Raw genomic sequence first — 13,615 nt, 5'->3', positions numbered from 1 at the left:
GTGTGTGTGTGTGTGTGTGTGTGTGTGTGTGTGTGTGTGTGTGTGTGCGTGCGCGTGTGCGCGCGATGAAGCGTCACGCGTCTTAAGTTATTATAACATCTCGTTGCTAATTGTGAGGCACGCGCGGCAAGATGGAGACAATAGGCGTCGACAACGAAATCAGCCCAAAATGTGCAACTAAATCCCGGTTCTGTCAGGTAAAGTATTTAGTCTTCTAATAAAAACACTTTTTGAAAACAGTAATTTAAAAAAAAAATAACTTATAACAATAAATGCACACAATTAATATACCATTTACGAACAACATTGTAATAAGCAGTAAGAAAAGAGAAACCTGTGGGCCTATTTTGTAACTCTTAACGACAGTTTCGTTATCCTGAAAATCTATAGTTTACATTACATACACTATAGATTTTTAGTACTGACAGTGAATATCGGAACGCAACCAGAATAGACCCACTGAGAGTAGAGACGGTTCAATTTTATGGCTTTCACAAACCATAAAACTGAACCGGTTCGCAACAGAGAACGTTGGAAAACCGGTTTATCCTAAACAAACCGCATGTCTTAATAACGTCTTTAAGGGAGAAGTCTCATGTAACACGCTAAAAAGTAAAGTAATTTTTGGAATTTTTTTTAAGAATCAATGCGACAGATCTTTTTCAAACTTTTAGAGTATTTTATTATACATTTCAAAAGATAAAAAAAATTTTTTTTGTTAAAAAATAATAGTTGTGTTAGGAACTATGGAGGTTATGAGGCCGCGGTCTCGTCACCGGAGTTGTAAATCGGCGGGCGTTATAGCGCCTGTTGTACTCGCTTTAAACAAAAATAAAAAAATTTTTTTTATTTTCTATAAAATTACGTGGTCGATGAACCTAAAAAAGAAGGTAAAAATGCAAAATTAACCCTCAGGGTACGGACTGGGTTAGCGTAACTCGAGCGAATTTTGAAAGTAGCGCTATTTCAGAGGAAGTGAATGGAAATTTTCAAATGTATCTTTGTTTAAACAAATAATGTAATAAATCTATCAACGCCATTGTATTTTTGAGAAAATTTCCGATCCAAAAAAAAACATGTTTCAATTGACAAATTACAGCCCGATATACAGTCAATCAAAGTCGCCGGGTTAGGCTAACCCATGTCCGTACGGAACGAATTTTTTTATAGTCCGTACCCTAAGGGTTAAGAAAACGGAGGGACTTAAAAAAAACGAAAATTTTTTGTCAAAATTGCAACTTTTTTTTTAAGTCTCGCCGTTTCTTTAATTTTGCACTTTTACCTTCTTTTTTAGGTTCATCGACAACGTAATTTTATAGAGAATAAGAAAATTTTTTTTATTTTTGTTTCAGGCTAGTACAACAGGCGCCAATTTACAACTCCGGCGCCGAAACCGCAGCCTCGTAACCTTCATAGTTCCTAACACAACTATTATTTTTTAACAAAAAAATTATTTTATCTCTTGAAATGTATAATAAAATACCCTAAAAGTTTGAAAAAAATCCGTCGCATTGATTCTTCAAAAAAAATTCCAACAGTTACCTTACTTTTTAGCGTGTTACATAAGACTACCCCCTTAATTACCAAAAAACGTCCTCGAACCGTCTTCCAAATTTTTCCATAGACATCTAAAAGTTGTCTTCTATAAGACATTTTTTGGAACATGTACAAGTATTTACAATTTAACATTATCAATTAATATACACTGTTAAAAAAGATATGAAATTTACAACACATTTACGATACCACGGTAAATGAAATTTACAAACTGGGTATCTAAAATAAAAATGCTTACATTTGTATAGCTAAATTCATACACGAACATGAATTTTAATCACTGATATGAAATTTAATACACATAACATTGAATATTAAAAACCCGTTTAAGATTTTTTGGAAAACGCAAGGTAATAATACATATTTTTGATTGAAAATGAGAACATTTGTATATGAATTTATTTGTTGCAAACAAAGCATTGAAAATACAATACGACTTTATTGCGGCGAACTGATAAATACAATGCACTTGAAATTGAATATTACACCCAAAAAAAAGTATTCTATTAACAGAGTGAAATTTCCTGTAATCCCATATTCTAAGCGGAAACTTTTACAGAAAGAGTATTCCTCTGTCAATAAGTGGACTATTCATCAAGAATCTATTACATATTATTCTAACGGGTTTCCTCTTGTATTAAGAGGAATATATGTTTACTTGGAGCTTGGGCTGTACGACGGGACGGGCGGCAGCGCGGGCTCGCGCGGCGAGAGTTCGGCTCGTGCCCGCTACGCGGCGCATCGCCAGTATCCTTACTCGTAATTAAAATTCAACATCGACTCTTATATCTAGGGCAGCTCGGGAGGGTTTCTCCACTTTCTCCAGCGTTCGCCAGTCAGAGCGTGCTCACTAGCAGTGCTTCTGACATAACACTTTTTGTTTACGAGGTGTTCTCCTCATCTGGGGCCTTCGTTTAAACAAATGTATTATAGAAAGAGCAAAATTCAAAAATTTGTTTGGTTTGTTAACAATAAAATATTTATATTAAGAATAACAAGATCGCGTACTATAGACTATAGATGCAAGATGAAATTCCTCTAATTGTAAAAATGCTTGTGCTTAGAATATTTTCCTCTTGATTTTAGAGGATTCCTCTTGAGGCCATAAACAAGAATAAAATCCGCTAAGATTTAGAGGATTCCGCTAAAACTAAAATTATTTTTTTTTGGGTGTATGATATGCGTATAATCTTTCTTTACAACAATTGTCTTTTGAAATTGAATTCATATATAAATTCTTGTTTTCATTCGCGCTTTGCAATTTTAAAAGACAATTGTTATAAAGAAAGATTATACGCATATCATAATATTCAATTTCAAGTGCATCGTATTTATCAGTTCGCCGCAATCAAAATCCAAAGTCGTATAGTATTTTCAATGCTTTGTTTGCTGCAAATAAATTTATATACAAATGTTCTCATTTTCAATCAAAAATATGTATTATTACCTTCCGTATTCCAAAAAATCTTAAACGGGTATTTAATATTCAATGTTATGTGTCCTTATTAAACAATAAGACATCAACTGTTATAAGACAAAGTGTGAGAACGCAGGCATCTGCGCCGCGAAGTGGTGCGCAGATGCCTGCGCACCTAATTGGTCCGTGGTGGCGTGCGAGTTAATCTGCAAGTGCGTGGCGCGCGTCGTATACGCACATGGTCGTACTTCGTATAGTACTGCAGAGAAAAATCAGATAGATTCGAGTTTTGTTTGTTATCGCCGACAGCTGGTTGTTCAGGTTGTTGTGTTAGAGGTTAGAGTCACAGCCGAGTCCCGAATCCGGGCCCGTATTCTGGTTCCTACTACCGACTTTTGATTCGCCGAAGCAGTGATACACGTTGAATAAAATATTTGTGAAGTGTGTACACAGTGAATAAGTCGAAGATATAACTACAAGGAATAACAAATTAGTAAGTAACTAATAATTTATTTGGAATAATGAAAACCGATCACGTTAACATAAAGCTAGTACGTAGAATCCGCGTGGAACATAACCTTTTTGTGCTGGCGAGCGCTAACAATCGTTTTTATGTAAATATTAGTCCTTCTGTCAACTACAAGTGCCTCTTAGACGATTATACTATTATTTTCGTATATAGTAATTTATATTTTGAGATATTTTGTCAACGAAAAATTGGACTGTTGGACTCGTGTGATTTTTGCCAGCATCATGGTTCCACATGTCCAGCGATCCAAATTTTCGTGGAAGAAATATTTCAAAATACCACAAGTTACATGGCTGAGATAAGGTGTCTGAAAAAATTATAACACCCTTTTTCACATCGATATGCGTTACTTCAAATTTCAAGCCGAAATAAATATATGTAAATTTGAGAAGAACATGAGCATCATTGTAGTTTTTTTCAATTTTTTCAGATAAGATGTATGTATGTCAGTTTTGTGCCTACCAGTCCCAACAACTGGCATCGTATTTGGAGCATCGAAAATTGCATTTAAACATCACTCAAAACTTCCATTGTGGTTTTAATGAATGTAAAAAGATGTAAAAAGATGCCTACAAGTGTCCTTACGATCTCATTTGTTGCGAACACATAAAGTTCTTAGAGGAGTAAAAACCGATAGTCCCTATACTTCTCGTACTGTGAATACAAAATTTATCTGTTTGATGCCTCTGTGCATGAAAGAATTCGACTCGTCTCGAGCGATTATTAAACATTTAAAATGTTATATTTGACAAAAAGAAAAAATTAAGTGTCTTTTTAGAGACTGCAATAATGAATATGATATTTTGCATTCCTTCACCGAACATTTATCTAAGAAGCACAAGAATCCTCCTGCCGGTAATACATCATGCCTCGCTCTTCATCATTATTTGAGACATTACCCTGAATTAATTGTGAGATTCGGGCCATTGATGAAGATTTGGTCTCTATGTTTTAAAAGCAAACATACGTATTTCAAGCGAGTTCTTCGATACAGTCGAAATTACAAAAATATCATTAAATCTTTGAGTGAAAAACACGAACTATTTCAAAGTCTATTTCGATTTGGTGCAGATATCAGACCAGAAATTGATATAAAAGAAATGTCAAATTTTCAAAAATGTATTTATCATGACAGCATTCAATCAGCAGTAGAAAAAGTACGTCTTCCCGATAATATTCAGGAGTGCAATGAAGTAACGGTGAAAGGCATTGTGTACAGAAAGGAAGATTGTTTAGTGATTCGGCAAAAAGGCTATTAATATGATATTGAAATCGGAAAAATGTCTATTTTTTTGAGCGATGAACAATGTGTATTCATGGTATTCGAAGTATTGGAGACGCTTTTTATTCCATATCTTCGCGTTTATCAGATCGGAAAATGTGTCAGATACGAATGTTTATCATTAGACAATTTGCCAAGTACGGAAAAACTGTACATATATAATATTGGGACCATTATTTGCGTGAAACCAAGCTACGGTTTGGTTGCTCGCCCTCTGTAAAATTGAATCTAATATTGAAGGTTGGTTTTTGCAAAGAAAGAAAAACTGCAATAAGTTATGTGTGTCTCAGAAATGGTGGAGGTGCATCACAAATTCACAAATAATTGTATCTTGACTTTTATGAAATGTTGTGCATTATGTTTACGCATTCGATATCTTTTCTTATGTTTTGGTGTTATTATTGTTTTATTCGCAGATCTGCAGATCAGCAGCATGTCACTGTTTAAAGTGTGCCATTCCGATTGTTCCAGAAAAGTAATGATAAAAGCAGCGACGCTAACAGAGCTAATTGCTGGTGCAAAAGCTAAATTGAAAATGGCTGACGTTGTGTATAAGGTTAACACGGCTTTTCTTTTTTTCTTTATTCTTCAACTGTTGGCATTGACCGTTTTGTTGCATGTGCCGCATGGTAGATTTACACATTTGCATGAAGACGCCTCTTTTTACTAATCTTCTGCAGGGCGCAATAAACTGCAAGGGCGTCGCCGTTTGAAGAAAATATTATCCTTATAATGATATCGTATGACGTTTTTTTGGAAATCTTTCGGCAACCTTTTCGAGATTTACTTTTTCACATTTAATATGTGTATGCAGTTATTGTTTTAATTAACTTACTTTATTTTCTATAACGTCTCTCATTCAGGTAGTATTAGAAGAAGACGGAACCGAAATCGACGATGACGAAATTCTTTCTGACATTGCGAAGCTCTCTCAAACACCCATAAATCTTATGCTACTGTCGGAGGATTTATCGTGGCAATCATTGGCCAAGAACAGTGCTGTTGAAAACTCCGAAGCTGGACAATCTACTCCAACGACAAGCATTTCAGGGGGTCATGATGATCAGATTACTTCGTCGCACCCCGTAGAAGTATTGGGAAGCAACATATGGAAAATATTCCCAAGGCGTCTGACAGAATGCTGCAATAACGGTCAAAGAGCTCTTGAAGTCGACAGGCGAACAATGGTAGCTGGTATCGCAGAGTATATGACACAAGATCTGAAAGACTACTCAAGAAGAACGGCTGAGCGGATTGCAAAGATCATCACTGAGAAATATCCCAAAACCTTCAGCGATGTGATCAACAATAAAACCGTGGGATCTGGAATGGAAAATTTGCGGCAGCAGATTTATAACGCCGTTAATTATCGAAAAGGAATCGATAAGGAAACAAAAAGACGCTCCGAAATTCGGCTCAGTGAGGAGACCGCAGATGATCCTGCTCCTGCGCTACCGAAACCGCGAAAACAAGATGAATATGTTTGTACTGAGTATCAACCACTTTTGCCGCCAACCGAGTCGACAACTTCACAAACAAACAAAAAATTGCAACTCATTCAATTCTTCAAATCTGACGAGAAAGACGAAAAAGAAATATCTCAATTAATGGACGATACCTACCCGACACAGAGAGTCGACATCAATAAGAAAACGAGAGATCTCGTCCAACTGCTCCAGGTCTGGTCGTACCTTCAAAGCCCAAAGTACCTCATAGACCATGCTTCACGTCTTCTTGGCAAATCAGTTCAAGCAACGTGGGAAGAAAGTTTGACTATGTACGCCAAGCCAATCCAAAAATACGATCTTCAGCGAGAAATCGAAAATGATAAAGTTACGGCAATCGAATAGCATTAGCGAAACGAAACCGAATGATTCTAAGATTGACATTCCTCAAATAATATCTGATGCAAAAGCATCGAGTACAGCTACACAAAGTGAAGTCGCATTGATAGCGGTGATCTTTCCTCTAATCTCCACACAGTTGAAGGAAGATCCGCAATACTTATTCAAGGTCATACCCGTGAGTGCCATAATTTTCTATTTTTGACATTACTGCTTGCAAATAATTGTGAATTAATCTCAGCAATCACTGGCTTAGTGCTTTCCCTATATATTTTATTCACATTGACTCGATTTTGAATATTTTTATTTCCGTCAAATTCCTTTAACTAGTGCTTTATATTATATTATATTTGAACGATTATATTTTTTTCGGCACTTTTGGATTTGGAATGGTTTTGAAATCATTTGAATGATTTAAATTTAGATTAGTTTGAAATTGTCACAGTACTTTTTTATTTACTTTTTTGTTTTTTTTAATATATTTTTGAAGTTTTTTTAATTTTTATGTTTTAATATAATATATTGACGCGAAGAAACTTATTCATCATCCTCACTCTTGTCATTTGAATTATTGCCACATTTTCCAGTACATTTGCAAATTTTACTGGAGGACAAATCAGCAGCACGGCAAGGATATGAAATCGATGTTCTGCAAGAAAAACTTTTTGAACTACAGTTACATATATATTTTTGTAGTAATTGAAAACTCGTAGGACCTTCAAAATAAACGGGAATCAGTTGTCCATTAATTAATTGCCATCCGTACCCTTTTGGATCAAGAATTTCAATGACTGGGAAACGAGCATTTTTCCACACATATACTTGCCACGTACATCTTTTTAAGTGTTGAAGAAAAGTAAAAAATGCAGGTGGCAGTTTTTGTAGAGATAGTTGTTTTAATTTTGCCAATGTAACGCGCATTTCATTTATATCGCTGTGTTTGTCAACGTGCTTTCTTTTTGTATCGTAACGTCGATTCGAACAGGGAATAGAAATAAAAAATCATGTATAAATGCAGAATAAACAGTGACACAGGCAGTAGACACAGAGTTTCCGTCACGTTGGAAATTCTGTGCCTATTGCCTGTTGCCAACCAATCATAGCATTCGAATTTTTGAGGTTGTAATTAACGATTTTTTGGTTATTTTTTGTTCCTATTGCCTGTTGCCTGGCATTGTGGCCAGGGGCTCCCTGCCAGGGGCTCTGGCAGGATCGAACCGCGAACGCAACGGACGGACGCACGCAACGCTAAACGGAGATCAAAGCACTTTTAGGCAGCATTGTATCTACCATTATAGGTGTTTTTTATGTAAAAAAGTACGCTCTACAACTTTCATTTGAACAGTTTTGTCGAAAAATTAACCAGAAAAAAGTTGTGGCGTGTTTTATTAGAGAAAATACAACAAAAATATGGAAAAATTTGACTTTACGCCAAATTTCACTGTATTAATGATATATTTGACTATTTTATAATGCATATTCTTAAAGTTTACACTTTTTTGAATAAAATTCGATACTAATAATTTCAATTTTATCAAGCCAAAGATGTGAAAAAAAATCAAGAAGAATCCTATGTTCAAAACGCCATTTTGTATTGTTCCGACGCGCGAACTTTAGCGAACTTTCGTTTATTTACTTGTCACACAATGTACTTTCGATATTTTATAGTTAGAGCTGGTTATCTCGTCGTTGCCGGTTACTCGCATTTTAGAAGGCTTTTGGCGGTTGAGTTGCAGGCCTACTTGTTAAATTGTATGCTGTACTATTAATTTTTATTTTACAATTAATATATATAACAATGGTTTAAAATAAAAAAAAAACGTCTATAAGATACTTCAAAAACGTCATAAATCGGGTTATAAACGTATTACCATCGCGACTGAAAAGAATATGACAGTCACCAATAAATAACAAAGTTTTTGGTCCTGATAAAATATTTAGTCTTAAAAAAAACTTTTTGACAGTAGTTCTAAAAAAAGTAACTTATAACAATAATTGCCAGACAAATCAAAATACACCATTTACGAACAACATTCGTAAAAAGCAATAACCTATGCAAAATATTAGTCCAACTTTATGTATATAAAAAAACTAAATAATGTTACTATCAAAATGATGTTATGTCTAAACCACGGGATACACGGGAATTTCTGGGAAGCAAAGGAAAAGTTAGCCAGAGGTGGGGATGTAGGAGGACGTAATACAGATATATAGGGCCTTGGCACATAGAAAAACTTAAGCAGTAAAACGTTAGCAGTAAGAAAATCAACAGTTTTGATTTGCTACTACTTACGTTATGCTATTTACCTTAAAAGTTCTTAACTGTAATTGGCTGATTTGCTTTCTTAAGTTTTACTGCATGATTAAGTTTTTTTGTGTGCCATATATGGTCTTTACTAATGTTATCTCGAGTAGAAGAGACCTGGGCGAAGTCGGCCATTTTTTTTGGTGCCGATTTTTAACAACAAAATAAATCATTTTAGTGAAATATAATATATCATTGTAAAGAGTGAACCCTTTTGGCTACAAAATTTCTATAGGCATTTTTGGTCTACGTCGTTTTGTTCAACCGGTATAGAGTAAAAACAAATAGACGGAGAGCTGGCTACATAAAAATGCAAGGTATAAGGTACATGAAATATTTATAGCTAGAGAGGTTCCATTAGCACTCCCGAACACTGAGTGACCAGTCTGCCTGCGTGCTTAGGAAGATTAAGGCGGGGGTGGACGGTCAAAAATGACAAATTTTACAAGGAAAAAAATTATAAAGCTCAGGGATAAAAATTATAGGAATGTTAAGTATTTGCTGCTACAAAACGCGGAAAATTATTGGCAGACAATTTCGTGGAAGAGAAAGGGCCGGCAGACTGCAACAAAACGGCGTTAACTTTTGTGAAAAAAAAAATGATAAGGTACATGATTAAAAATTATTGGTAATAATTACTAAACTGTTAACGAAGCTATGTGCTAAATGGCAGACGAAAAAACTGAAGACAACATCGAGGCAGATTGTAATGAAGAGCGCGGTTTTGATCGCGCTTAATGAGGTAGTTTCGTACGATGCGTTACTATGATATGTTATTTTGTTATTTATATAAATATATTACGTGTCTCTTTTTTCCATTAATGGATTCAGTTTGTATTCATTCTTTTATTGTTAAAAATAAAATGATTAATATTTATTTATTATATTGAATCTAAGTTGTTACTAATTAATCTCATAACATTTTTGATCTGCAGTTGAAAACTATATATAAATATTTTTCTACAAGTTTTAAAATAATATATTGAAGTTTTAATAGATTGAGAGATTCGAAAATTCAACGCAGGTATAAAAACCGATTGAAACGGTTCAGAGGGACCAAGTGGCCGAGAAACAGCTGTATAGCAGAGGCTGGAGAAGGTCATTTATGATAATAAAGATAATAAATATAAGAGTTCAGTATACTCAAAAACTCGACAATGAACAGACGTCCAACGTGTGTTGTGCCGAATTTTATTTTTCTTCAGTGACTTTTAGAATCTTTATTTATTGTTTATTTATTATTTATTTATTATTTATTATTTATATAATCTTTATTTATTATTTATATTTTGCAAATGTCAGTGAACTATTCGCAAAATAAGTTCGGAGCAAAAGTGTGTATTTTGTAACAACAGCAGTGAAACTAAAATCACACTTTTTAACGATAAAATTTTGGAAAAATGCAGGAAGATTTTAAAAATTCGTGTAACCTACAAGCTAAAGTATAATGAACTTATTTTACCCACAACTCCAGATAAAATCAATAGGTACCATGGAAATTGTTATAGAAATTTCACGGCTATTAAAAGAAAGTATGTTGACAATTATAGTGAATTGGTGAAATTACAGCAGTCTGGAAATACAATACCGGAGTCTGATCCTAGTAAATACATAAATTCTTATATGACTTTTTCAATACATTGTTGATAAATAATAAAATTAATTTATTGTTCATTTTATGTAGCTAATAACGAATCGATTGCCTCATCTAGTGTTTTTCAGCAGATATCAACGAAATCGAATCTGAGAATGATATCGATTGCGAAAGCGAAAGAGATATGCAGTACGATGAATCCGATGCAAACAGCGAAATAAAATAACTCTACAATTTTTAATAGTATTTTTTTGTTAATAAAAAAATTATTCTAATGTTAAACATATCTTTTAGCAATTATTATATATATAATATAGAAATTGTTATCTTATTGTCGACATGATATATATATATATATATATATATATATATATATATATATAAACAAAATAACATATCGTAGTAACGCATCGTACGGAACTAACTCGTTAAGCGCAATCGAAACCGCGCTCTTCATTACAATCTGCTTCGATGTTGTCTTCAGTTTTTTCGTCTGCCATTTAGCACATAGCTTCGTTAATAGTTTAGTAATTATTACCAATAATTTTTAATCATGTACCTTATCATTTTTTTTTTCACAAAAGTTAACGCCGCTTTGTTGCAGTCTGCCGGCCCTTTCTCTTCCACGAAATCGTCTGCCAATAATTTTCCGCGTTTCGTAGCAACAAATACTTAACGTTCCTATAATTTTTATCCCTGAGCTTTATAATTTTTTTCCTTGTAAAATTTGTCATTTTTAACCGTCCACCCCCGCCTTAATCTTCCTAAGCGCGCAGGCAAACTGGTCACTCAGTGTTCGGGAGTGCTAATGGAACCTCTCTTGCTATAAATATTTGTACCTTATACCTTGCATTTTTATGTAGCCAGCTCTTAAAGTGAAATTTCATGAGCAGTAAAAAGCAGCAGCAGATCGTACTGATTGGCTGCAAAATAGAGAAGTTCTCGAGTTTCTAGAGAGTTCTCTTTTTCTCTATTTTGCCAATCAGTACAATCTGCTGCTGCTGCTTTTCACTGCTCATGAAATTTTACCTTTAGACTAAAAGGTGCAAACATCGAAAAGTCAAAATTCTCGGGGCGGAGTCGTGTCTTCATTCTCGGACTGAATTTTAAATAAAGATACATAATTTTGATCATAAAAAGTAATAGAATACACTTTATTCATTGTTTTTTAGTAGAAAAATGGAAAGCGGAAAATAATTTCAAGAAAATCAATTTTCTTTTTCGCTAACAGTTAAAGCATGTAAAAACAGAGTCTGATGAACGCACGCACTCGTTGTATGCCTTACGCCTGCACGAAATATACACTGTTTTTCATCGGCTCTGTTTTCTATTATCTCCGAGCATACGCAGCATATATTATTTAGCTTTCTTGACTTGGAGCTTGGAAACGACTTTGCCCCGAACACAAGTTTTAGGTTTGGTCGCTTATAAAATAATAGAAATCAATAAAAATAAAAAACTGCACTGAATTTGTGTTCAGCATGCATTACTTTTTAGAATCACTTTTACTTTGAGATTCGGAGAGACAATAATAGTTAAGATACCTACGAGCTTTTTATAAGCTCGGTGCGTGCGAAGTGTGCGAGTATTTCCTCAAGCACAATCGCAAATACATCATGGTGGAAGTAATAAGGTGTGCTTATGCGCACGTTTCTTGCAATATCTAATCACAGAACGTGACAGAAATCCGCCATGTTTTTTTAATTTTGGTAGGAGATTCAAATTGTGTAATTATTTAGAATATGTTTAAATGTCGTTATGAAAGTAAAAAATGTAATTGTCACTTGAATCGCCATTAAATCTAATTATTTTTTAAAATTACAATAAAAAATTAAGAAATATAGAAAGAAGAAATGAATTACACGGCATGTTAATGGTGAAATAATTTTGATTCATACTGTTTGTTACATCTCGCACTAAAAGTTTGAAAAATGGTGTCACAAAATTGTTGCATATTAAGAAATGGATTATTTATCGCTTTTCGCTAATTTTGTCACTTCTTATTCTCTGAAAAGTAGATTGTAAAATTAATTAATATAAAATGACATACCATTACAGTTTGTGAAAATATTATTTATTAAATATTATTATTTTAATTAATTGTAACGTAAATCACATCATATTACAATGAAACGAATAAAGTTTAGAACATAAAATAAAGGTAACGAAACGAATGACAAGGACATATTACAAGAACTAAATTCACATGAATTAAATTGTAATATAAATGCTATCATGTTACAATGAAACGGATAACATTTCGAGCTTAAAACGAAAGTAACGAAACGATTAAAAAAGTAAAAATTTAACGCATATATAAAACGTTTACCCGTAAGTATCGAGAAACGGCAATCTGTAACATCACATATCACAGTTATAACGACTATTTTGCAACGCAAATAAATTTAAAATTTATAAACTTTTTTGTTTGTGAATATCTACAGTTTCTTATTTGTTTTTAATTTAGAGCTTTTTGCGGAAGTATTTTTGTTCAGTATCCTCATTCTTATGTATGTTCGCGTCCGTACTAAACAAGACACAACTTCACTAGGAATATCTTTTTCCATCTTTCGTTTTAATACTTTCTCAGTAACAGTTTTAAAAAACCAAGGGCCTTTCTGCAATGTTCCTGCTCCGTGAAATTTTTCAAATTCCACATTCATTACGTTGGCAACGTTCAGTAAAGAAGCTGAAGGAGTAATAAGTCGTCCTCTAGATATGTAGCTAATCCAATCATCCTCGGTGTTCGTGGACATTGCAGTACACGTCTCCAAAGATGGATATTTATTTCTAAAGGACCCCGCACTAATTATATAGGAAATTGGATTCCGGTAAAATCGCGTAATTTTTTAATATGTTGTGGCTCATGTGGCTCATAACCTACTGAACAAAAAATGTAATGGGCACAAAGCTAAATAATGGACAGTTTTTGAGCTACAGCCAGTCAAACATGAAAAATTATGGTCTGCGCGAGTACTATCCCTACTCTTGGCATAACTCAGGACCAACGACATGGACGTGGTAGGGGGCTGGTCCCATGTGTGTGTGTGTGTGTGTGTGTGTGTGTGTGTGTGTGTGTGTGTGTGT

At 34.1% G+C, this 13,615-nt stretch overlaps 1 protein-coding gene across 1 annotated transcript; it reads left to right on the top strand.

Moving 5' to 3' along the window:
* Nucleotides 1–3,777: 3,777 nt before the first annotated feature.
* Nucleotides 3,778–6,975, top strand: LOC112458674. Its single transcript, XM_025022423.1, has 2 exons — nt 3,778–5,341; nt 5,649–6,975. Exons 1-2 carry the CDS (start codon nt 5,063–5,065, stop codon nt 6,633–6,635), a joined length of 1,266 nt encoding a protein of 421 aa, XP_024878191.1. The 5' UTR covers nt 3,778–5,062; the 3' UTR covers nt 6,636–6,975.
* Nucleotides 6,976–13,615: the final 6,640 nt, after the last annotated feature.

The sequence above is a fragment of the Temnothorax curvispinosus genome, unplaced genomic scaffold (assembly GCF_003070985.1).
Source record: "Temnothorax curvispinosus isolate PA1 unplaced genomic scaffold, ASM307098v1 QBEX01009094.1, whole genome shotgun sequence".
In the NCBI taxonomy this organism is placed as follows: Eukaryota; Metazoa; Arthropoda; class Insecta; order Hymenoptera; family Formicidae; genus Temnothorax; species Temnothorax curvispinosus.
Note: the sequence above shows the minus strand (reverse complement) of the source record. Positions and strands in the feature narration are given on the sequence as shown.

Coding starts and splice junctions, on each gene's coding strand:
- LOC112458674 (XM_025022423.1), top strand. CDS start 5,063: ATGTGTGTCTCAGAAATGGTGGAGGTGCATCACAAATTCACAAATAAT. Junction 5,342..5,648: donor TGGCTGACGTTGTGTATAAG/GTTAACACGGCT, acceptor TCTCTCATTCAG/GTAGTATTAGAAGAAGACGG.